General features: G+C 35.5%; 4 protein-coding genes across 4 annotated transcripts; 3 read left to right on the top strand and 1 right to left on the bottom strand.

Annotated features, from left to right (window-relative positions):
* The first annotated feature begins 10524 nt into the window (after positions 1–10524).
* Positions 10525–12808, top strand: LOC133199913 (uncharacterized). The gene is made up of 2 exons (XM_061335715.1): positions 10525–10903; positions 12486–12808. The coding sequence occupies exons 1-2, from the start codon at positions 10525–10527 to the stop codon at positions 12806–12808; spliced, it is 702 nt and encodes a 233-aa protein (XP_061191699.1).
* A 4392-nt stretch (positions 12809–17200) lies between these two features.
* LOC133200060 (uncharacterized) lies at positions 17201–19194 on the top strand. Its single transcript, XM_061335806.1, has 3 exons — positions 17201–17990; positions 18233–18416; positions 19117–19194. Exons 1-3 carry the CDS (start codon positions 17212–17214, stop codon positions 19129–19131), a joined length of 978 nt encoding a protein of 325 aa, XP_061191790.1. The 5' UTR covers positions 17201–17211; the 3' UTR covers positions 19132–19194.
* A 454-nt stretch (positions 19195–19648) lies between these two features.
* Positions 19649–22330, top strand: LOC133200059 (uncharacterized). Its single transcript, XM_061335805.1, has 4 exons — positions 19649–19761; positions 19873–20310; positions 20524–20699; positions 20910–22330. Exons 1-4 carry the CDS (start codon positions 19656–19658, stop codon positions 22047–22049), a joined length of 1860 nt encoding a protein of 619 aa, XP_061191789.1. The 5' UTR covers positions 19649–19655; the 3' UTR covers positions 22050–22330.
* Positions 22331–22918: 588 nt separating this feature from the next.
* Positions 22919–24629, bottom strand: LOC133199912 (ATP-dependent DNA helicase RecQ-like). The gene is made up of 2 exons (XM_061335714.1): positions 24136–24629; positions 22919–23756 (listed from the first exon to the last, which is right to left on the bottom strand). The coding sequence occupies exons 1-2, from the start codon at positions 24627–24629 to the stop codon at positions 22919–22921; spliced, it is 1332 nt and encodes a 443-aa protein (XP_061191698.1).
* Between the last annotated feature and the right edge of the window lie 942 nt (positions 24630–25571).

Genomic DNA, 25571 nt, shown 5'->3' with positions numbered 1-25571 from the left:
TGTGTATTCCTTGTGACAAGACCTTCCTCTGGATATCAACCACTTTGACCCTTTGACCTTGACCTAGGAGTTTGACCTACTTTTGAAAAACTTTAACCTTGGCCATAACTTTCGAATGGTTGGAGCTAGGGCTTTCATACTTCACATATGTTATCCTTGTGACAAGACCTTCCTTTGAATACCAACCACTTTGACCCTTTGACCTTGACCTAGGAGTTTGACCTACTTTTGAAAAACTTTAACCTTGGCCATAACTTTTGAATGGTTGGTGCTACGGCTTTCATACTTCACATATGTAATCCTTGTGACAAGATCTTCCATTGGATACCAACCACTTTGACCTTGACCTTGACCTTTGACTTTTAAATAACAAGAGGCCCAAGGGCCTTAACGGTCACCTGAGTATAATACAATTTAGAGGATCCATAGAGTATAAAATGAACTGAAAAGTGAAGCTTTGTTGCCCAAAAGCAAGAAAAATAGGGTGATCAGGATCAACAAAATAATTAGTCTAGTGTTCATTAACAGTACATAAATTAGGTTCTAATCTGTTCCCCATTTATCACTCTCAACAGACAGTACATAAACAAACTTATAATCAGTGCTTCTGTACTCTTTTAATTCCTTGTTGAAATCTCTTACATTGGCCTCTCTTGGTCTTTGATGAACATTTAATAAGACAAGTTATTTGTGTCTCATTTTTATTTATCTGTTACTTACAAGTCTACCTGATCATTAAAACTATGAAAGTACTTTGTGTATTATACAATAAAAATTCTTGCATAATTCTCTTATTCTATTAACCTTTCAAGTACATTATTTACAGTGATTAATTAACACAAGTAAATGGCAAAGGGGAATAACTCCTCTCAGTAGAATACAAATTAATAGAGCCCTGGCCTGGACCAGAACACTTGATTAAATGGTTCTGATGTTCAAAAATCTGGTAAAAATACCCTTCCTTATTAAAACTTTTACTCTTTTTGCCTCTGATATGCCCAGGTGCAGAGAAGATTTTTAAAGCATTAATGCATTTTCACTATATAATAAATAGAGCCCCACCCTAATATCAGAACCTCTGATCCAGGGGTCATGAAATTCACAATTTTGGAAGAGGCATCCTTGCTTATCATAACCATGTATTTGTTTACATAATACCCAGGAGAAGAGAAGAAGATTTTCAAAGAAATAATGCACTTTCACTATATGATCAAAATAGCCCCGCTCTAGCACCAGAACCCCTGACCCTGGGGCCATGAATTTCACAATTTTGGTAGAGTCACCCTTGCTTATCATAGCTATGTATTTAATTTGTTTAAATAATACCCAGGAGTAGAGAAGAAGATTTTCAAAGAAATAATGCACTTTCATTATATGATCTATATAGCCCCGCCCTAGCACCAGAACCCCTGACCCTGGGGCCATGAATTTCACAATTTTGGTAGAGTCACTCTTGCTTATCATAACTATGTATTTAATTTGTTTCAATAATACCCAGGAGTAGAGAAGAAAATTTTTTAAGAAATAATGCACTTTCACTATATGATCTATATAGCCCCGCCCTAGCACCAGAACCCCTGACCCTGGGGCCATGAATTTCACAATTTTGGTAGAGTCACTCTTGCTTATCATAACTATGTATTTAATTTGTTTCAATAATACCCAGGAGTAGAGAAGAAGATTTTCAAAGATATAATGCATTTTCACTATATGATCTATATAGCCCCGCCCTAGCACCAGAACCCCTGACCCTGGGGCCATGAATTTCACAATTTTGGTACAGGGCTCAATGCTTATTACAATCATGCCAACAGTTCCAGTTACTATGTATTTTGACAGACATAAATTAAAAGAGACTTAGACAACAGAGATCGTTATTTCTTTCTGCCCAATTCCCAGGAGATATAGATAAGACCTGCTTGATCAGAGATGCCGTAACAGCTTCCCACACTGAACTCATTAATTAATCTTAAACTGGATGCATGTCCACTCATTATTCCCAAGGAACAAATGGATTTACACTATCTGCTGTGTAATGTAAAAACTGTTTTAAATACTTTGTAATTTTTTTTAGTTCTAATGAGTAGTTTTAAGTGTACAAATTTTCAGACAAATCCTTGCAACAGTTTCCAAGAAATGGTACGGACAAAATCTCGTCTAACAGACATTGTCATTTATTTTATATTGACAACCTGAAGAGAAGGAATAGGTCAATCCTTTTTTAGGAATTGAAAATGCGTTTATTATGCCCCCGGATCGAAAGATCCCGGGGGTATATTGTTTTTGTCCTGTCTGTCTGTCTGTTTATCTTTTTGTCTGTTTGTCCGTTTATCTGTCTGTCTGTTGTCAACTTTAACCTTGCCCATAACTTTTGATTGGCTGCAGCTATGACTTTCATATTTCACATGTGTATTCCTTGTGACAAGACCTTTCTTTGGGTACCATCATATTTGACCTTTTGACCTTGGAGTTTGACCCACCTTTGCAAAATTTTATGAGACTTTAACCTTGGCCATAACTTCTGAACAGTTGGAGCTTGGGGTTTCAAACTTCACATGTGTATTCTTTGTGACAAGGCCTTCCTTTGGATACCAACAACTTTGACCTTTTGACCTTGACCTTTGACCTACTTTGGAAAACTTTAACCTTGACCATAACTTTTGAACAGTTGGTGCTTGGGGTTTCAAACTTCACCTGTGTATTCCTTGTGACAAGACCTTCCTCTGGATATCAACCACTTTGACCCTTTGACCTTGACCTAGGAGTTTGACCTACTTTTGAAAAACTTTAACCTTGGCCATAACTTTCGAATGGTTGGAGCTAGGGCTTTCATACTTCACATATGTTATCCTTGTGACAAGACCTTCCTTTGAATACCAACCACTTTGACCCTTTGACCTTGACCTAGGAGTTTGACCTACTTTTGAAAAACTTTAACCTTGGCCATAACTTTTGAATGGTTGGTGCTACGGCTTTCATACTTCACATATGTAATCCTTGTGACAAGATCTTCCATTGGATACCAACCACTTTGACCTTGACCTTGACCTTTGACTTTTAAATAACAAGAGGCCCAAGGGCCTTAACGGTCACCTGAGTATAATACAATTTAGAGGATCCATAGAGTATAAAATGAACTGAAAGGTGAAGCTTTGTTGCCCAAAAGCAAGAAAAATAGGGTGATCAGGATCAACAAAATAATTAGTCTAGTGTTCATTAACAGTACATAAATTAGGTTCTAATCTGTTCCCCATTTATCACTCTCAACAGACAGTACATAAACAAACTTATAATCAGTGCTTCTGTACTCTTTTAATTCCTTGTTGAAATCTCTTACATTGGCCTCTCTTGGTCTTTGATGAACATTTAATAAGACAAGTTATTTGTGTCTCATTTTTATTTATCTGTTACTTACAAGTCTACCTGATCATTAAAACTATGAAAGTACTTTGTGTATTATACAATAAAAATTCTTGCATAATTCTCTTATTCTATTAACCTTTCAAGTACATTATTTACAGTGATTAATTAACACAAGTAAATGGCAAAGGGGAATAACTCCTCTCAGTAGAATACAAATTAATAGAGCCCTGGCCTGGACCAGAACACTTGATTAAATGGTTCTGATGTTCAAAAATCTGGTAAAAATACCCTTCCTTATTAAAACTTTTACTCTTTTTGCCTCTGATATGCCCAGGTGCAGAGAAGATTTTTAAAGCATTAATGCATTTTCACTATATAATAAATAGAGCCCCACCCTAATATCAGAACCTCTGATCCAGGGGTCATGAAATTCACAATTTTGGAAGAGGCATCCTTGCTTATCATAACCATGTACTTGTTTACATAATACCCAAGAGAAGAGAAGAAGATTTTCAAAGAAATAATGCACTTTCACTATATGATCAAAATAGCCCCGCCCTAGCACCAGAACCCCTGACCCTGGGGCCATGAATTTCACAATTTTGGTAGAGTCACCCTTGCTTATCATAGCTATGTATTTAATTTGTTTAAATAATACCCAGGAGTAGAGAAGAAGATTTTCAAAGAAATAATGCACTTTCATTATATGATCTATATAGCCCCACCCTAGCACCAGAACCCCTGACCCTGGGGCCATGAATTTCACAATTTTGGTAGAGTCACTCTTGCTTATCATAACTATGTATTTAATTTGTTTCAATAATACCCAGGAGTAGAGAAGAAGATTTTTTAAGAAATAATGCACTTTCACTATATGATCTATATAGCCCCGCCCTAGCACCAGAACCCCTGACCCTGGGGCCATGAATTTCACAATTTTGGTAGAGTCACTCTTGCTTATCATAACTATGTATTTAATTTGTTTCAATAATACCCAGGAGTAGAGAAGATTTTCAAAGATATAATGCATTTTCACTATATGATCTATATAGCCCCGCCCTAGCACCAGAACCCCTGACCCTGGGGCCATGAATTTCACAATTTTGGTACAGGGCTCAATGCTTATTACAATCATGCCAACAGTTTGACTGCTTGATGTCCAGGAGTAAAGAAGAAAATTTTTAAAGATTGCATTAATTTTGATGGTTTTGGCCCCACCCCTCAGGCCCCAGGGGGGCAGGGGCCACGAATTTCACAATTTTTGTTCCCCTTCACCCATAGATGCTATATGCCAAAATTGGATGAAATTGGTTTGCTGGTTCCAGAGAAGAGGCTGAAAATGTTCAAAAGTTTACGACCGACGAACGACGCACGACGACGGACGAAAAGAGATAGCAATAGGTCACCTGAGTGACTCAGGTGACCTAAAAAACTTTAACCTTGGCCATAACTTTTGAACAGTTGTATCTAGGTCTTTCAAATTTCACAGGTGTATTCCTCGAGAAAGACCTTTCTTTGGGTATCAACATTTTTTTATCTTTTGGCCTGGATTTTGACTTGCATTTGAAGAAACTTTAACCTTCGCCATAAGCTGCCATACGGGGGCATCAGTGTTTCACAAACACATCTTGTTTTCCTTTTTTTTTAAAATGGCGACTCGTCTATAGACATTGAGATCCCAGAGGAGTGATATCTTTTCTGGGTTATTGCGCACTGATCTGGTACTCATCTCCACAAAGAAATCTAACTTCTCATTGATAGGTTGCAGAATGTTAACTGAAAAGTTTAAGAATGCCGAAAACCATTTGAAGTCCATGCATTGTGTTTTCAATAATTAATTAATTAGATTTCAAATTTTGACCTTTACTCGGCACTCAGGGCCATTTAGCAGTGAGGTATCTTTATCGTGCCTACCGTTCACGGTAGCTCAGTCGCCAGAGCGCTCGCTCCGTGATCGGGAGGTCGTGAGTTCAAATCTCGGCCGCGACTGACCTAAGTCGATAAAAAATGGGTAGCAACTGTTCCTTCGCCATGCGCTCGGCACTTTGAAGTGAAAGTTGGGGGTCCTTCGGATGAGACCTTAAAAACCGAGGCCCCGTGTCATGACAGGCGTTGGCACGATAAAGATCCCTCACTGCTCAATGGCCCTGAGTGCCGAGTAAAGGTCAAAATTTGAAGCCCTTCACCGGTATATGGTGACGTCTCTATATGAGTGAAAAATTCTCGAATGGGACGTAAAACAATATACAATCAATCAATCAGTCAATCTTTATCGTGCCAACGCCTGCCGTGACACGGGGCCTCGGTTTTTAAGGTCTCGTCTGAAGGACCCGTATTTTTTTCACTTCGAAGTGCCAAGCGCACGAAGGAACAGTTGCTACCCATTTTTATTGACTTGGGCCAGTCGCGACCGAGATTCGAACTCACGACCTCCCCATTACCAGAAGAAAACGGAGTTACAATGCAGAGATCCAGACAAATTCACATAAGTGAATCCTCTTAAAGACTGATTTGCGAAAATTGGAGAATTTGTCTGAATCTCTGCATGGTAAATCCGTTGTGTTCTGATCACATAAGAGAATCCTCTTCGAGACTCACTGATTTGCGAAACTTGTTGAATTTGTCTGAATTCTGCATGGTAAATCGGTTTTGTTCTGATCATTACTTTTCTCTCCGGGGTTGGTGTTCTCTCTGGAATATCCCATATACATATCATGCCTGAATACAAGAAAAAAATATGATTTTTATCTCATACTTTGAATTATTGTTTCCAATTTTCCCCTAATTTCAGTGTTCACTAGAAATTACCTGTGCTGGGAAAAACATCCCTCATTGCATTGAGCACTCTGTGTCCCGTTGATCAGGATGTCTTGTATCAAATATCTCATTTTTTTTATAAGTTGATCACCGCTTGCTGATCATTTACAGAAACATTTATAATTTAATCGTCATTTAAATTTCAGCGGTTGCCAGATTCACTCATTTCTGTACTTAGTTATCATAGTACAAAATGAAAATCAATTTGTAACAAGCAAAATTTCAAAGTCCAACTTTCTTTTGTCCCTGAAGGACTTTTGCAATGCTGCTACCTCAAAACAAACCCTCTCAAGCCAATGGACCATAGGTTATTTCAATTCTGTTTTCCTTACAATAAATAAAACTTACACAAAGTATAAAATTGGGATGTATATACTTTTGTGTATAATTTTACTTACTCGTCAAAGGACACTCCTCAATAAATCCAGTAAACTCTTCATCTACATCAATAATCAAAATACAAACAGAATGAAAGAAATGTAAATGAGTATTTATTGCCCTAGACAAAGTAATTAGATAATAAAACTATTAAGGTTACATATCAAATAGATCCCAACCAAGAACTGTAAAATATTTGTAATTTCTGGTGTATTAATTGTGTCTTTTGTGTTTTATTTGACAAATAAATAAAGTACTAAAATTTAAAAATAATTTCCGTTGGAATCGATGTTTACATATAGGGTGTAACGTTTTTAAATCTAATTATTTTTCTTAACTATCATATTTTTATTACAAACTACATATCGTTTTATACATCAAATCCTGCATTTTTATTCCACGTGAAAAAGTCAAGGAAATTATGGTAATACAATGATTAATTGTGACATAAACGCCGATGTCATAATTTGAATATTTTACAAATGAACTTAAATTATCAACATATTGCTGAATTGTAAAGCTGGTTTTTTTTTCTTCAATACATGTCGCCAATATTCATTCAGAAGTTGATGAAGGAAATTCCAAAAGAATGGAAACTCTTCTGATGCTTATCAGAAGGCTAATAACAAGGTTAAAGGGATGGGCGATTAATGACACAGTAACTCCAGAAAGGCTAAGGACTTCAAGAACCGAAGATTTAATTGGTGAAGTGGAGACTCTTAGATAGTTTAGCAAACTCCTGAGAAAAGTGTCTGAAGGATGTTTTCAGAAACTGATGCTGGCAATATCAGCATTTCCATCATATATTGCTTTGAAATATGATATGAAGTTAGCAGCGTACAAATTTTCAATAATGCAATACCCCAAGAAAAGAGTTTGATCTCTAGCTGCATTACCCAATCTCAATCTTCGGGACTTTTTCTGTGGGGGTTCTTTAGGAATGGGGTCTGCAATCGTAGACCACAGATACATTAGTAAATGTAATAAAATAGCTTTGGGGTTTAGCAGAGCTTAACGGGGCTCAGAAACCCCTTTTTAATTACATTTTTACCAAGTACCCCGGTACTCGATCGGAAAAACGTCCGAGTAACCGATTGTCAAATATTGACCAATTTGACATCCCTATAAATAATCAATCCCTAAAATATAAAGAGATCGTAAGTTTTGTCTGCTGCTTAGATAAGCAACTTTGTATCGTTTTCGGCGCAATTCTATACAAGATTTTGCACATATTTTTGACATTGTGACACAATTTTACAAAATTCTCCCACTTTACCAGAAAATATCAATCAGGTTACCTATTTCTTTAAAAAGTTTTTTTTTTTAATTATCCTTAAAGATATTTCTGAATCAAGACTTTACCTTGATCTCAAGACTTTATCTTGATCTCAGGACTTTACCTTGATTTCAGTGCTCCCTGTCGAGTTCAGCAACCTCTTGTTCTGATGCAGATCAACATGCACACAGGACATTACGATGCTGGTGCACTCGTGAACTTCAGTCTCTCATAGACCTCCCCACAATTTTACATCAATCGATGCCTGTCCATCTGATAGTGTGACAACTTTCCTCCTAGACTTGGTGCCTTCAATGACGCTTGAAACCTTAAAGGAAAAGTGTATTTTGAACACACTTAAATTTCAATATAACTAACAGTTATACAATTTTTATAAGCCTAAAATGTAATAATTTTGATACTATCAGAATAATTGCTGCTTTAGAGACTATTTAGTCATATCAAAATAGAGTCACGTCATCATGGTCACAAAGAAACAAAATATGATCACCAATAACAATATCAAGATTCCATTACATTAAAATAATCCTTATTCTACTTATTTTGATATTCTTGCAATATTGTGTAATTGAAAAAAACTGTACTCACCGTAATAACTTTACCCTTTACGCTTATCCTTTTCTTGTTCTCGAAGGAACCAATTCTTCCCTTTTCCTCCAACTGGTGGCTCCACAGACACCTGAATCACATCGAAAACTCTGTTTTTTCGTGTACATCTTATAATGACGCTTGAAAGAAGATTTGTTATAAAACGACTTGTTGCATATAGTACAAATTGCCTGCATAATTAACACTCGCTCTTTCAGATGAGATTTTTTCATACTTATTGTTAGGCCATTATTTACACACTGAATTGTCGACGGATTTTTCAGTTATTTCCCGATCATGACAAGGAGCCCATGGCGGGTGTGACCGGTCGGAAGGGGATGCTCACTCCTCCATGGCACCTGATCCCACCTCTGATGTTTGGAGGTCCGTGTTTGCTCTGCTCCTATTTTGTATTGTTTAATGTTAATGTATTTCTTTACCACAATTATCTAGGACCCCCGTTCTACAAAAGAACTTACGACTAACACCAAAATTTAATTCTGCTAATATCTTTCTTATTATATTAAAAAGAAATTTTTAAATTATTTTAAAAATTATGTAGAAAGATACATCTATGCTAGCAATTTTAAACAATCATTAATTTTGCAAAAATTTACAATCAACTGAAATTTCTTTTGGTCTTAGTCGTAAATTTTTTTTTGTAAAACAGGCCCCAGATTTTCATAAATTCCTTATTTTCGTAGGAATGTAACCTATTGAACACAGATTTTTATTTTCATTCCAATATAATTTATCATTTTAGACACTCGCAGAAGAAAGTCTACAACAGCGAGTTTTCCGGCTGGAGGAGAGCTTAGAAGCTCTGAAGCAGGAGCTTCAAGGGAGGAAATCCTCCGAAATTTTACATGTTTGTAATTTTTGTAAAAATTAAAAAGTTTAAATTTCAACATGTCTTTTCAGTTTTGTTCCCTGTTGAAACAGGAAGTTAAAGACTGTAGCACTGTAGAATGTTCTTAAATTTACAAAATGACCACTGACACAATAATACAAAGATTACAAATAATCCAAATACTTATATTCCGTTTATTCAATGCATAAAGAATATCAGAGGAACCAACATATTAACAGTGTTTATAATTTAACACAAAGAGAATCTGACAGTTGTACATATTACAAATTAAATCAGTAGGTAAGTCTATTGGGTGGAGCGGCGGAGCGGTCTGGGTTGAGGAGCTGGTGGAGGTGTGGGGGGTCGGACTGAGCGAGGTGCAATCTCGGCTCTTCGTCTTCTAACAAACAGTCCCAGTTGGTAAATCACTGAAAAAAGTTAATCAGTCTTAAAGTCCCGCATAACAACTGCGTCGAATTCTGTAAGAGACTGGGACTTGATCTCAATGTCCATCCGCCTTCCTTGACACTTTCTTTTGATTGCACGTAAAACCAGCGAGGAGAATGCGAGAACCACTACACTTGTCCCTCAAAGGATAGCATATATCCAAGGTTTGTCTAAATAAACAAAATATAGCTTTAGAAACAACTTGTTTTGTGATTTATATAATCCATTATTTTCTCTTTTCCAAATTAAAGTTCAAACCTTACTGAAAGTTACGATAGTCTATTCTATGGTCCGGAGGTTGATGGAGATCATCTGGTCAGTGACGCCGCTGCTCTGCTGGCCGTTCTTAATAAGAGAAACAAGAAACATGAATGCCTAATTTTTATTTCTTTTTTTCTATATTTAATGAAAATGCTTAAAGATATATTTACCTGATAAGTTTTTATTTTTATTATTATTATTATTTTAATGACATCGATAAAATAAATGAAAAGTCTTAAAGATATATACACTTACTCAAATGTTAAGGACCACCCACTTTGATATGAAAATTAAAAGTAACAAAAATATATTTTTGATTGAATATTTTCAGATTTACTAGTCAATCAAACGTTTATTTATTATTTGTTTTTATGTTACATCGATATCTCCATTCAAATACTTGTAAAACCGGTTTCTTCAAGGCCACCAATGCGTGTTCGAACAATGCATTTTCAATTGTATCCACATCCATGTTCGCATGAGCTTAACTGATAGAAATAAAAAAGTGATGTTTTGTGCAACCATGCCTCGTCGGAAACTCTCTGATGCTGAACGCTGGCAGGCCATTGGAATGGTAAGAACTGGAATGATGTATAGAAGGATTGGCGAACACTTTAATGTCAGTCAGACTGTAATATTGCGTCTGGTACAACGCTGGAAAAGAACTGGGGGTGTGGAAGAAGCTAAAAGATCTAGAAGACCCCGAAAGACTACAGAGAGGGAAGATAGACTTCTAAAACGACTAGCTAAACAGAATACTTCTGACACTGCAAACACACTGAGAAGCAAATGGAACACCAAAGGTCGAATCAGCAGAAGCACAGTTAACAGGAAGCTAAACAAGGAAAAGATGCGATCACGTCGGCCAATAAAACGTCCACTCTTATCCCAGAGACAAAGAAGCAAGTTTACTACCGACACGGCAGCATAGGAGGTGGAACATTCGGTCGTGGCAGAGAATACATTGGTCAGATGAAACCGATTTTTGCTTCACCCTGACGACGGCAGGGTTCGGGTATTGAGACACCCTAATTCTACACACAAACAGCAACATGTATTGGGAACAAAAGCATTTGGTGGAGGCGGTTTACAGGACCAAAATTAAAAAATGTTTGTTTGCCACTTTCCGATCCAGATTTTTAACAATGGGTAGGTACGTAGGCAAAATATTTTATTTTTTCTTTTGAAAAGAAGAATAACGGCCAAAATGCTCATTTGTGTCACTTTTGATATTGCTGCTCTTCTAATGTTTGTTTTTGAAAGATTTTCTACATTCCCATGAAAAATTGTGGGCCCACCCTAGGCTCAAGGACACAACATAACTGAATTTGATTTTTCCCCTACATGCATAATTGTACATGGGCAGAAGGGCACTTTATGCTGCAACAAGAAAAAGGAATATACGTGTTTTCTGTTGCATGCTTAAAATTATAAGGCCTTAAGGTGTACAAAAAAATCAAGGAAGGGGGGATTAGAAATTAGAAAAAAAAATGTAAGGGGCATTTTCTGTGGGAGCACCTACTGCGACACGGGACCTCGGTTTATACGGTCTCATCCGAAGGACCGGTCTCCACGTCCCACAGTGGGATTCGAACCCGCGACGTAAGGATCAACTCCTTACTTCGCGACTCTAGAGCAGACGCTTTAACCACTGCGCCACGCGGGCGATTAAATCCTATTGAGACTTCTTTCTGGCTCAGAAACAATTGAACCTGTGGGTATCAACTTTAAAGTTTGAACAACATCATTTAATGTATTTGAGTTTTGACTGGATACTCTGTTTTTCCAAGCCCATTTCTCATCCATCTTTTAAATTTTAGTACATTACACGCAAGTTAAAATCAGCACTTTTCCTCATCAACTATGTTTTTTTTCTACTTTCGGTTTTAAAAAGCACCTCCAATTTTGATAAGCATTTTAAATTTATTTAACAATAATTTATGTTTGATATCTTTTACAAATTATGCTCCAATACCCAGTCATTTTTCCTATCCCCTATTACTACTTTTGTCGGTTATGTGCGTTTAAGCGAGACGTGATTTCCTGTACATTTCACACCTTTGCTTACATTAAATATCTAAGGCGATATTGCCGCATGCACTGAATAAGCAAAATAGATATTCTAGAATTAACACAGATTTCGCCAGTTAGATTTTATTTTTAATGCTATATGTACTAGTCAAAGCATCTAAATGACTTTAAAGAAGTTTTAACAAGATTAAAACAAACTAGTTTGAAATTATTTGAATAACAAAAAATGTAAATGAAAAAAGAGCAATAAAATATTTTGAGTCGGGCGAATTTTTGTGGGTCGGTCGGCTGAGGGCAAACAAACAATATTTTAATCTAGGCCCAGTATTGGGATGTTTCTCTTTGCGGTGTAAACTGGAGCTGCACATTCCTGATGGCACCTTAACTGCACAAAGTACAGGTACAACATACAAAGCCAATTAGTTGTGCCTCATTTCGATGATCATTCATTAGCACGTCGACCTGTACTAATAGATGACAACGCTAGACCTCATCGGGCCCGAATAGTTAAAGACTATCTTTCCCATGAATCCATTGAAACTATGACCTGGCCCACCATGTCCCCAGATATGAACCCAATTGAACATTTGTGGGATTATCTTGGTCGTAGAATTAATCAGAGGACCCCAAGATGTGAATACTTACAGGATTTGAAAGATGCTTTAATTCAGGAATGGAGACAGTTCCCCCAAAACCGCCTAAGACGACTTGTCCACAGCATGAGAAGGCGTGTAAAAGAACTGTACAAAAGTTGTGGTGGATGTACACATTATTAAATACCTATGCTTATAAAATGTTGAAAATAAATTGATGACTCTCTAAATGCCAATAAAGTTAAACATGCTTATTGCTAGCACTTTTTGTCCACAACAAATTAAAATGAAACTTTAAATTCTACATTTTCAACTTGTATTCTTATCATTGGAAAATTACTATTTGCATAAAACAAATTAGTTATCAGGTGATTTCGAAACATGCATTGACTAAGGAGAGTTTAGATCTACTCAGATTTATAAACAAAAATTAAATAATTAATTGGATTGGTCTAAGATAATGGAAAGTTTAAAGAATTTTCACAGAAATAGTGATGGTCCCTAACTTTTGAGTAAGTGTATATTTACCTGGCAAGTGCGAGAACTGATTTGAATCATGGTTCAGGCATTAGCAATGATGGATTCGTAGTTGGTCTGGGGGTCTTTAACTAACAGCCGGTCCAATAACGGATAGTCCCGCAAGTCTACATCTCCCCTCACTCGTCCGACTTTGACAAAGCTTGCCATTGAGAAGTTCCCTGACTCAAATTCTCTCAAATCTCTGCACTTTACCACCCCTTCGGTTACCCTGCACTGCGCATTGGCGTACGCCAACAAAATCACCAAAGAAAGAACTAGCATTGCGTCGAAAATTTCAGACAGAAAAAGGCCGGAATCTTCCTCCATCTCTTTTATAATAAATAATAACTCATTCCAATAAGGGGTGGAATTGTTAGCTAAATTACGATGTTATCTTTTTTTCCAAAAAATTAAATTTAAACGTTGCTAACTACAGGGTATTATTGTTTTAAAGAATAATGGGGAAAATTCTTAGATAATAGATATATACATTGATCTTTAAAACTTAAAAATTAAGTTCAACATCCCTGATTATTAAAATGGAACTGGTTCTTGACCAGTGGAAGTGTCCATATGGTGAAGTAGCTTTTGGGTAAAAAAAAATTATTATTTACAATGAAGTAGATAAATTAACGATTGATATTTGTCTTCATTATTTAAAAACAATAAATCATAGCGAGACGTAACTTAAATTATTTGATTCCGTAGAAGTACAAACGCCGCAGTTTTGAAGAATTCCATCCCATTGCCTCCCTTCTGAAAGCCGAGTCACACACGAGCTAGCGCCGCCTTTGGTGTTACCCGAAGACTGTTCCCTCGCTTAGCGGACCAGCTGCATGTAAGGGATATTACATAATGTGTATATACGTCTGTAGTAAGTTTGATTATATACGACTCATAGTTAGCACAGTGTTGAACTGAATATGCTGAACATTACAACTTTATTCGCGTAATAATATTATCTTTTATTTATCCATAAATATTATCTCGCGACATTATTCAAATCGACATTGATTTTTCTTATGAAAAGTAGTATTATTAATTACGTTTTTTTTTTTAAAAAGATTTTACTCTTTAGTGTTTTTTAAAGTTAGTCTCCCTTAAATCTCCGTTGTATTCGACTAAAACAATTCTTTAATGTGAATGCCCTTATTCCCATAAAAATACAAATACTGAGCGATATACACAGTTAATGAGGAGGCTAATACATTGTAGTTTTGTTGAAACCCTACTCATTGAAGACGCAACTCCTCTATTATGCATGATCAAACACGGGTAAAATAAACATATAGACACCTCCAATGGTCAAGGAGAAGTAAGAAATAAATTTTATATATTAATATAGTGTTATCAGTTTACTCAATAAGTTACTACCCCCCCCCCCCCCCGATTTTGCGTTTGTTAAATTTCAAGATGAAGCAGCGTCTGAAAGAAAAAAAAAAGTTTTAACAAAAATAACTATAAAATCTATGCAATGTTTATGTTAAACCACACTAATATACACCAATTAACAATCATAATAACTTACCTATATTGTCGTTCTACTGCGAGAGGGCACCTGCGGGAGAGCAATCCATGCAACAAACGAGTTGCTTACACTTTGATCTCGCAGCAAAGTCTGCACTCGAATGGAACAGGGGAAAATCTTGTGTACATGTAACCCCAACACATCCCTCCTGTCTTTCTAATTCTTCTCTGACCCACGATGTTTTCTTGTTTTGTTTTTTAACTGGGTGACGGTTGTATAATAATCGAGTTTTTTTAAATATAAAGGGCTATTTAAAAGAAGTTATTTTAGTTCGTTATTACTCTGATTAACTCAAACACTACACGGTGGTCAGCTTGAGAAGGTATAATAACATCCCTCTACTTTGACAAAAATAAACAATTCCATTGTAACGAATTAAGTGATAGTTTCGAGTTTATTATCAAAAGAACTTAATAGATTTATCTGTGTAAATAATGTCTGTTGATTAATTTACGTGGGTTTTTTTTCATTCACTGACACTACAGGTACCGTCTAACTGAAACAACACATGAATTGATTTAATCCGCATTTACTAAAAATTCGCCTTTTTTATTTCCCTAATAATCCGTGCACCGCCATTGTTTATAATTCTTCAACTTCATTACCTCACTACAAACAATAATTATAACTGATGATATTTGATTTGGAGTAAAATGAAGAAAAAAAAACACAGAAAATTATTGAGAAAAGGTTTTATCTATACATATTACTTATAAAATCAGACACAAAACGATCGTTTGTTTGCGTATTTAAATCATTAAAGTCATGTACAATGTTATTCATGGAACGTCCTTTAATTCTTTGTAAGATAAAATAGATACAGTAGTGTCCACACAAGGTACAATTCTCTGACTGGATTCTTGAATCGACATAGTTATATCTCTGTCGGTTGATACCAAAATACTTTGAAATCTCCTATAATAATGTTCCGGGGGATTTCCGAGGGAATCAAAGAACTCTATAGATCCTTTTGAGGGAAAATAAAAAACAACCCAATGTAAACCTTTTCCCCCGCATTCGTCTGTATTCACGATCCAAACTTTGTGCTTTTTCGCAACAGCGGGCAGGTCGCCGGCGCATACGATCTGAACGTTGTATGATGATAAATAATGGTTTAAATTCGTAATTGTTCATTTGAATATAAAGCTCCTAGACTGATCAATGTGGAGAATTTGCGGGAATTTTCCGTATAATATTAAAGTAACACTCTTGGGAAGTGGTAAAGCAAAGTTTAGTTCCAAGCGACAAGTCGATGTAGGGATTAATGTTTAATACATACAAAGCATTTCCGATGGGATATTCCCCTCGCTCTATACTAACATGCTCTCTACCTAGAAGGAGGGTTTGATAAGCATCCAAGTATGCATCTGTCTCGTAATTTGCTTGGAAGGGGTTGGAGGGAAGTGATTGTCCGTCGACGTAGAAAGCTACAAAGTTACAATTAAAATGTTGAAAGTTATACGGAGATTTCTTATAATCTTCTCCTAGAAATACGTCGTCTATGGTCAAACTGAATTCCCCCTTAGCGATGGAAGTAATTTTTAAATTAGAAAACAAGTAGGAATAGACAGCAGGGGACTTCACATGCGCCATGATAAGGGCAGGATTGGGTCGCTGAATGCAAAGTTTAAAACTGGCATCGATAATTTGTATCTTGTAATCTTTACCCGCAGCTGACTGTAATCTAAATGAATCTTTGCTGGACCATAGATTCAGGGAAAGTGCGACCCCATTTAAATCCAAACGATCTTGTTAAAGAATATCTACGTGTAAGGGTCCTTCTAAGTCCACAATTTTTCCACCTTTGGTATACTGATATCAATGAAATAAACCGATGTTAATCCTTTTGATTGGGTTCGTATCGTCGGGATCAAAGGTGTCTTTAAAGTAGAGCTGAGACTGACGCACTTCGTAGTTTTCGGTGGATGTAGATAGTAAGATACCGATGTAGGCCTTGTAGGCATAATTCGTTCCCAGCTGTGACACTGGAGTGTGCTGAAGACTAGTGTCCACTTGAGCAAAGATGCTATATAGAGGTAAGTTTGTCAAACTAACGGCATTCGCAGTACAGTTAAGATGTGCAATGGAAATATCGACAAATTTTTGTGATTAAAAATGTATTTATAATCAAGATGGCGATTATTTTTAGTACTTTATTTATATCAGACAAATGTAATTATGGTTAATAACTACATATTGAGGACGATTATATTTTATATTTAGACTTGTCACGTGATGCGACAGTCACGTGATTTAAGTATATTTACATGCAGTATTGAGATCACCTATAAATTTCACTAGTGCAAGGGCATAACCAAGTTAAAATTCTAAGTTTAGTTGATAAATATTTTCAACACGCATTGTAGTTTCTGAAAAGTGCAGAGATCCTATATAGGTTCACCTATATGGTTAAAATCGTATTTGTCAATCTCTACCCAGAGTTATCGTTCCTGCTTCGCTCCACTTATACCTCTGTTAACGTCTAAAAAGTAGTGCCACGAAATCGGCAGCACGTGACTTTGATCACATGTTGTTCAAAATGGCGACGACGCCAAAGAAGGAATCGGAAATAGATTGTTGTATTTGTTTATCGCAAAATACTCGTACATTTAAATTAAAAGGAAGGAAGCTTTCATCAGAAAAGTTTGAGAGAGAGTTGAGCCTACTTTTACAGGATGATTATTTGGTCTCGAAACTGAAATGTGCAGATGCTGGTATATGCCGCAACTGTCACAACAAGGTAAAAGGTACATTTGATTTCATTCAGCAAGTGAGGTCTTCATGCATGTCGTTTTTAAATGAACCTTTTCATGTAAAAGGAACGATGCCTTCCCCTCTTACTCCGAAAAGTATTCAGGGGTGTAAAACTGTGAACCCTACTACCGTCAGTACCGACACAGTACATGTAGTTCAACCAAAGTCTAGAAAACGACTAAAAGTTACGTTCGAAAACTCAGCAGTGAAATGTCAAAATACACCTCCATCTCACGATATAACTGTACATTCTCTGCCTACAGTGTCATTCGAGCATGGCTATGCTGCTGTGAATCCAGATATAAAAATGGAAAATGTTGACCCTGCATTTCAACTGTTAAAATCTACATGGGAAAGTCTTACAAGTGACAAAGAAAATGAAGTTCCATCAGTTCTTGGAAATTCTTCTGCCAATTTTTTTCATGAATTAAGAAATCAGTCCAGATCGCTGATGTCAAGAACAACAATGCTTGCTTCGGTATTATTTAAGTACAGAGAAGCTAACTCTTTGGTGGAAAATGCAGACCTCCTTTTTCAAGATGATATATCAGAGATGAAAAACAGGTGAGTAATTTTCCCTCAGAATAAAATCTTATAAGCAACATTTATAATTTTATCAAAGATTTATTGTAAATCTTTAATATTAATGGCATATAGATATATAGTATTATTGTACATGCTATTTTCAGACTATGTATTGAATCAAATTACTTAAAATTGAATGATGTATTCAATTTTTTTTCTTGATTGACGCTCCCATCTTCCCTGTTATAAGAATCTTGAATCCTGGCAATGTTTGTTTACAGGATGCCACATTTATTAGAAGCTATGTGTTGTGTAGCTGTTCCTGTGAATGGAAAGTTATCACCATCTATAATTCCAGTTCTTGCGACATGCTATAGTATTTTGATGAAACATAAGTATTCCAACTTATCAGCTTTCCACAGACTTGCCAGTGCAATTGCAGTTGAAGGGGGACTGAATGATACAGTAAGTTATTAAAATGAATGTGCCATAATTACTAACCTGTCAATTCAAAACAAGTAATTTTGTTGGTACATGTAGTAGGAGACACCCCCACAATTTATCAGTATAGTAAACACAGTTAATTGATATATTTTGACCCCAGTGGCTATTAGATTGGCCAGAAACAAATTTCCTGATAAACTGTTTAATTCTTTTGATTCTCTAAATTATATGTGTCTCATACTTACCAGCCCCATTCCTATGCTTTTCATTTACTTCAAAGATTTTGTAGATTAGTTGACATACTTAGTTATTATCGCTTCACACAGACATTGGAAATACTAGTTAAAGAAAAAAGTGATTTTGGAGGGGGAATTTGTTTGATCAATCAATGTATTGTTTGCCGAAAATAAAACTGGGGCTTGCTGTAGATTAATGAAAGTGTTTGAAGGTGAGGGGGGGGGGGGGGGGTAGTGTCCCTAGCCCGACCCTTCCCCAGTATCCTAGTCTGTGTCTTTGTTAAAGACTTAAAGTTAAAATTGCTTGGTTATCTGTAGATTTCTAAGTACAGTTTTGATTTGCTTTAGTTATTATACATGTATTTCTTGTTTGATATGCTTGCTTATTATTAAACATTTTATAAGAGGTGTTTGATTTGCATGTTATTATTATCGTTATAATTACAGTTTGGTTACCTTAATTAGTATAGTTATTATTGTTGCAGTTGATTCAATTTTGAGTGCATGTTGACTTATCACAGGATGGATCTACCCATTAAAATGCTGAAATACAAAGACTTTGGTAAGATGGATGTTGTACTGATTCGATAAAATTAAAGAAATTCTATCCTTTTTTGTACAAAGAAAAAACCTAGCCATTTTTAAGTTTTTAATAATAAAAAAATCTATTGCAAGTATGTTATTTTTATGCTTTCTATGGTTTCATTTATTAAGTGAAATCAATTCAGTATTAAAATTCTTCAGTGTTGAGAACCCTGCCATTTGGAAAATGCATTCATTCATTTATTCTCTCAATAAACTATATGAATGGTACAAGAGGTACAATATATATATATATATATATATATATATATATATATATATATATATATATCTATTTACAAAAACCTATAGTCCCCTCCGGTTTCACCGGTAGGGGACTAATAATTATGGACAAGCAGAGATTACAGGAGGACAGAAATTATGAAAAGGAGATTTTTTAATCACAATTTTCCTGCTCAATATTCAGGGCCACTTAGGAATCATGTTGTCATCTCAGAGAAGATTGAACTTTCAAGAATCCATTGGTTGTGCATCACAGAATCTAATAATCGCAAATTTGAAATCCAATCCACTGGTGAAGGTGACAGGTGAGAATAAATTAATATTTTAACTTGCTACCTTTTACCTGCTACTTTTAAATAATACATATATAACTTCCAATATTGCAGTATTTATTAACAGAATTTTTTTTCTTGTAGGTGATAACCTAGATATATATATTATGAGATCAAACCTGACATCAGACAACAGGAATCTGGATCTTCATCTATTTACCTCAAATATCATTTTTAGTCGAGTTGCTACAGTTGACATGAATAATGATATACCAAATACTGATGTGTCCCAATTATCTGCAGATGATGTTCTCCTTAGAGCAAGTGGCCCAGAAAGACTTAAGTTCATGGATGTATGTTGTGTGTTGCTCTGCAGAATATTATGTCAATTGCCATATTTTCAGAAGTTTGGGAAGATTTTGCCAAAACATATTCCACATGAATTTTCACAGAAAATGGCTAGTGCTTCAAAAGTTATGTCATTGCCCATCCAGTTCAAAAATGAAGCTAAGCATGAAGATTGCTTAGCAATTATGGATAAGTTTGAAGACCAGATTACAACAATGTACCAAACTGCCTTCGGTAAATATATGTTCTCACATTTATAACTTGACTAGTGGTTGATTTATTAGTTGTGATTTAAGATATACAATGTGGTCATTTTAATGTTCATTTAATGGTATTATTGGCCCACTATATACATATACATGTACATACTCCAGTACTAGTCTTAGGAATAAGCATATTTTATGTATGTCTTCCTTCTATACCTATTTTTTTCTCTTCGTAAAACAGGTAATTTGGAAACTCTTAGAAAATTCAAAGTGGTTTTGGGGGGAGACCAGTTAACGAGAGCAAGATTGCAAGAGGCAAAAAACCTGCGGACCATCTCTATAACACCTGAAAGAAGATTTGATGATTTGAACCCAATTGTAATTGAGATGTGGCATAACAAACAAGACTTTTTAGAGGTATCATCACCTTAATAACATTTAAGAAACTTTTTATCATTATATGGAAAAGACTTTATTTTTGAATTAAAAACCATACTTTTATGGTTAAAATTATCATTATAAGCGTACAAACATGGGAATTGTCAGTCATAAATAACCCTCCGACCTTTCAACTTGATAAAGTGATAAAAAAAATTTAAAATTCAGATAGAATTTTTTGTATTTTAGAAATGCTTCAAGTGCTTATACAAGGGTGAGAATTCTCCTGGAACACTCAGCTTTTTCAAAACGCTCTTACATCGGACAAATGTGAATGGGCAGGTGAAAGGAAGATTCCAACCCCACTTTGATCTTCTTATGACTGTTGGGGAGGGACTGGTTAAAGAACAGTTTATGGAATTTTTCCAAATGGAGAATAAGTACAGCCAACCCAACCACAAGAACTTTGAAGATATTGACATCAAATCATCTGAAGAACAGAAATCTTTATTACTGGCTGCTGTGATTGATTTTATGAAGTATTTTGGATACTGCAATGCAGATACAGCTGAAGGTCTTCCTCAACCACTAAGGGGAACATTGAAATACCATCTACAAAAAACAGGGGATGAAAATCAGTGGATTCTAGTGCCATACCATGAAAAACCACTAGATGATGAAGTCTTTAACTATTCAATGCAACTCTGTCATTGGTATTTGCATATTTTGGAGCTGCATGATACCGCAAAAGAAGGTGATCTAAATCGAACAATTCTCAACTGTAAATATTCAATTCCATTTTTCTATTCTCATTCAAGATTAAGCAAATACCTGGTTGAGAATGTGGACTATCTATTGAAAACAGAAAAATTACTGTCTCCTTTGCAACGCATTCGTGTTTTGGAGGGTTCCTATGTCAACATTTGGGGTGGTCATGGCAATAATGTTGAATGTGACTTAGTACAGGCACACAGTGTATGTAATCAAAAAGCTCTAATCAAAGCATTGGGAGCAAACAAAAGTGAGAAATCCATTTCTCGTGTGACCGCATCAGCTGATGCAATTGATGAAGTCTGCACAAAATTTGATAGAAGTGTGAATTTAAAGCCAAAAAGTGGCAGACATTCTTTGTCATTTTCTGAAGCAGACAGTGAAATTGTTTATAAAAAATTGAGAGACTTAAGACCATTTCAACACTACCCAGGCAGAACCTGTAAGGGATTCAATAATATAAGCCCTGTTCCACTCCCTGGGGAAGAAATGCCCAAACTGAGAGAGAGACTTAACCAAATCATAAAGAGACTTTCACGTGGCTTTCAAATTATGCCGGCTGAGGAGGATGCGTTTGATCCTGATAATGAAATTATTGATAATCTGCCACCATTATGAATCTGTTGTCTGTAAATACGACAACATTTCCCCTATGTTGTTTGCTTCGTGCATGGAGATTTTATAATTTTATCCATTGCATAAGTTACATGTATGGCATTATGTTAAATGGATTAGAACAATTTCCATTTTTGCTTAAGGTCTAAGTTGGCTTCACCAAATAAAGAATGCTGTATCACTCTGTATCTAATACATGTATATTCAAAGCTGTTAGCAATTCATGGTTATTCATGGTGAACTGTAATGTATTTATTTTTCTACAACCTGTTAAAAGATTTCAATTAAATACTGCATCACAGGCACATGTTAAAAATGCAAGAACGGGAGTAATTTTGTCCATGAGCTGTTTTTATTTTGATTTTACATAGCAGTAAACTGACATATTTGCAATATATGTTCAAACATAGTAATAAAGAATATAATGTAATGTTTCCTTAAATCATGATGGTTTGCTTTCTTCTTTCATAAATGAAAATGTTTATAACATGTTTATGAAACAGGAAGAATCTACTGTAAACATAAAACATTTTGCTGTGTAGGGCTTTTGGTGGAAAGTTGAATGCTTTCAATAAATTGAGTGCATCACATAATAAGAATAGGTACATTCAGATTATATATACTTCCTTATATAAACCTACAGAAGAGCATAAACATTCATTTCTGTGTGAACTTTTAAACGGGTCAAGAGGTCAATCTTGATAATCACAATGATTATCGCACGAACTTGTGGTTTGATTTTTGCAGTACTACAATGTTCATAATTCTAAAGTTTGTAACTTCAGAGAAGAGATTCAATGAACTGTACCCAGTTGTATGTAAAATGTGGCACAGAGAGCAATTTTTTTTTAGAGGTTCAGTTAATAATTGTTTCAGACATGCATATTTTGTAAACTTGTTACATCAACACAAGATTCACAAATACAGTTTTCAGCACAAAACGAACAACATTTACAGTCAATAATGCTTTCTTTTTTTTCAAAACCAAAGACAGATAAAAGTTGATTCCTTAGGCAGAAAGAATCATTTTTACAGTAGTTTATGATGTCTTCCTTAATTCCTGGCAGATTCTTTCCTATATCACGATTAGAATAGAATAAAGTTGCAAATGAAGGTTGTCCACAGCGACCTGCACGCCCAATCTCCTGCAAGTATTGTGACATATTTCTGGGAGGGCATGCATGAATAATATGTGTTACATTTTTGGGATCGAACCCCATTCCTGCAATTGATGTTGTTAGAACCAACCGAATAGTTGGGTTCTCCTTTTTCAGTTCTGCTATTGTATGATTAATTACATATTCATCTTGTCCAGAACATATTGCACTGTAGAGTGATTCATTGATATTTAAAGAACCAAACAAGCTTTTCAAATAAATCGTAGCTTCACTCATGTAATATATGGGCAAAAATAATAATGTTACTGGGAAATCTGCCTTCTTTTCATATAGATCATCACATATTTTGTGGACTATTTGTTCATATTCATTCAGAACATCAGTACCTTGGCCTTTCTTCTTTTTTATTAGGAATATATTAGGTCTGTCAGGTGTATGTTCTATAAGATGAAAATTCTCAAGTCCCAGCTGTTTTGGAATTGTTCTCTTCTGTGAAACTGTTAAAGTACCACTCAAACCTATCACTGGCACATTTGGAAAAAAGGATTTTACACCTCTAAGCTTCTTGAAGGCAGTCCTGAATTCTTCTCCCCTGAAATAAGGTTTCGTATATTCTATTTAACTAATCATGAAAAAGGAAGATTATGGGTTATGTGTGAATGAGACATCATCCTGATAAAATTGTACATTCTGATGATTCATATCTTACTCAGTAACTATCTAAAATGGAGGTACATGACCTTTGAAATAGTTATATGGTCTATACAACAAAAATGATACAAAATGTGTCATGGAAGTCACCACAAAGCGTTGTGTCATTTTCGAGCATACAGTCAGATGAAAAATCATAATTCAGTACACTTTGAACAAAAGAAAGGTTTTGAATATTTTCATGATAAACATTAAAGGAGATCTTTTTATTCTGTCTGAGTAATGGTTTTTATTTTATTTTAATAGTATGTTTTACTTACCATTTCTCTATGATATGGCATTCATCAATAACAACGGCGACTACTTGTGAGGCAAACTGCTCATCGGACAGTATTTCATGTCCTGTTTTTGTATTAAAGAGGGCCTCTGGATGACACAGAACAATTGAAAAATCCCCCTTCTTCACTCTCTCGACATCGACCTCCCACTCGGCAATTAAATCACAATCTGTGGTGTCTTCCACCCTGGACACAATATTCAGTCTACAGGCACTGATACCATGAACTTTCAAGGCTTCAATTTGATCCTTTTGAATAATATTCAAAGGTGAAATTGTCAAACAAACGGGGGTCTCCTTGCCTTTGCCCAGAACCTTTGGGAGTAGGTGATATACGAGACTCTTTCCATAACCGACAGGCAAACTAAGCAACAGATCTCCTTTCTTGTCACGTAGATATTCAAAGGCTTGTCTTTGACAATCCCTTAACACGATGTTCTTGTCATAATCTTTTACAATTGTATCCAATGTTGACATATTTCACGTCAAATCAAAGATCGTCCAACAGCGTGTTTTAAATGAACCACTTCCTCCATGATTGTTTACATTGGTAATGGAGTATTACTCCGAGAAATAGTCCTTTGTTTGTTACCGTGATTTACCAATAAATTCTTTTTATTTCAATATTTTAGCAAGGCTTTAACATCAAAATATAGATTGAATACATATAAAACTATAATTTGTAATATCATGATTGAGAATGAGTTTTGCCAAGATTCTTGGCATTTAGACGTTAACAGAGGTGTTGTAGCGAAGCGTAATACGCCCTCTGGTGAGAGATTGCGTATTTGTATGACCGCATGTTGTATTTTTTGCTGGTCAACGGAATTAAATGTAGATATACCTAGACTCTTGTTGCCATGGCAACAAAAAAGTCTTCCGTTCTTCTAAATCTGTAAGAAATTGCTTTTTTTTCTGTGCAAAAAAACTTACATATCATATTTACTGTGAATGAAAAAAAAACTGAAAAAAGTCCTTTCAGTACTTAAGGCACTTTGATTTTCATGATCAATCTTGTACATGCATTTTGCACCTATAAGAGATATACGTATATTATAGAGCAAGGATAATTAGCAATTTAAAAAAAAATTGCAATCATTTCTAAGACAAAGAAACAGACGAACGAACACCGTGCTATCACTGAGCTGTGTATATGTTAATACATCCAAATGCCTAAACTGGGTTTTCAGTTTTTTAAAAGGTGGCGCGATTAGCCCGGTCCGGTTTTTTACTACCCCATTTTACCGAAACTGGTCTACCTGATTTCCCGCCAGAAGCAAGCCAGGGCAGAAGACATCGTCGAAGAGAGACTGAAATTTCAAATGGACTGGAGACAATATTGAATATAACAAGTTTGTATCAATGACAAAATTATAAGTTATTTTTGGAAACTTTAAATCCAATGGTTATTAAACTTCT

The sequence above is a fragment of the Saccostrea echinata genome, unplaced genomic scaffold (assembly GCF_033153115.1).
Source record: "Saccostrea echinata isolate AGI-Se365-2 ecotype Australia unplaced genomic scaffold, CSIRO_AGI_Sech_v1 ptg000036l, whole genome shotgun sequence".
NCBI classification, from domain to species: Eukaryota; Metazoa; Mollusca; class Bivalvia; order Ostreida; family Ostreidae; genus Saccostrea; species Saccostrea echinata.
Note: the sequence above shows the minus strand (reverse complement) of the source record. Positions and strands in the feature narration are given on the sequence as shown.

What these genes read in the sequence shown, in the direction of transcription:
- LOC133199912 (XM_061335714.1), bottom strand. Translation starts at nt 24,629, where the DNA reads ATGTCAACATTGGATACAATTGTAAAAGATTATGACAAGAACATCGTG. An exon ending in TGCCATATCATAGAGAAATG is followed by an intron (nt 23,757 to 24,135) that starts GTAAGTAAAACA and finishes ACCTTATTTCAG; the next exon opens with GGGAGAAGAATTCAGGACTG.
- LOC133199913 (XM_061335715.1), top strand. Translation starts at nt 10,525, where the DNA reads ATGCCTCGTCGGAAACTCTCTGATGCTGAACGCTGGCAGGCCATTGGA. An exon ending in CTTATCCCAGAGACAAAGAA is followed by an intron (nt 10,904 to 12,485) that starts GCAAGTTTACTA and finishes ATCATTCATTAG; the next exon opens with CACGTCGACCTGTACTAATA.
- LOC133200060 (XM_061335806.1), top strand. Translation starts at nt 17,212, where the DNA reads ATGGCGACGACGCCAAAGAAGGAATCGGAAATAGATTGTTGTATTTGT. An exon ending in ATATCAGAGATGAAAAACAG is followed by an intron (nt 17,991 to 18,232) that starts GTGAGTAATTTT and finishes GTTTGTTTACAG; the next exon opens with GATGCCACATTTATTAGAAG.
- LOC133200059 (XM_061335805.1), top strand. Translation starts at nt 19,656, where the DNA reads ATGTTGTCATCTCAGAGAAGATTGAACTTTCAAGAATCCATTGGTTGT. An exon ending in TCCACTGGTGAAGGTGACAG is followed by an intron (nt 19,762 to 19,872) that starts GTGAGAATAAAT and finishes TTTTTCTTGTAG; the next exon opens with GTGATAACCTAGATATATAT. An exon ending in AATGTACCAAACTGCCTTCG is followed by an intron (nt 20,311 to 20,523) that starts GTAAATATATGT and finishes TTCGTAAAACAG; the next exon opens with GTAATTTGGAAACTCTTAGA.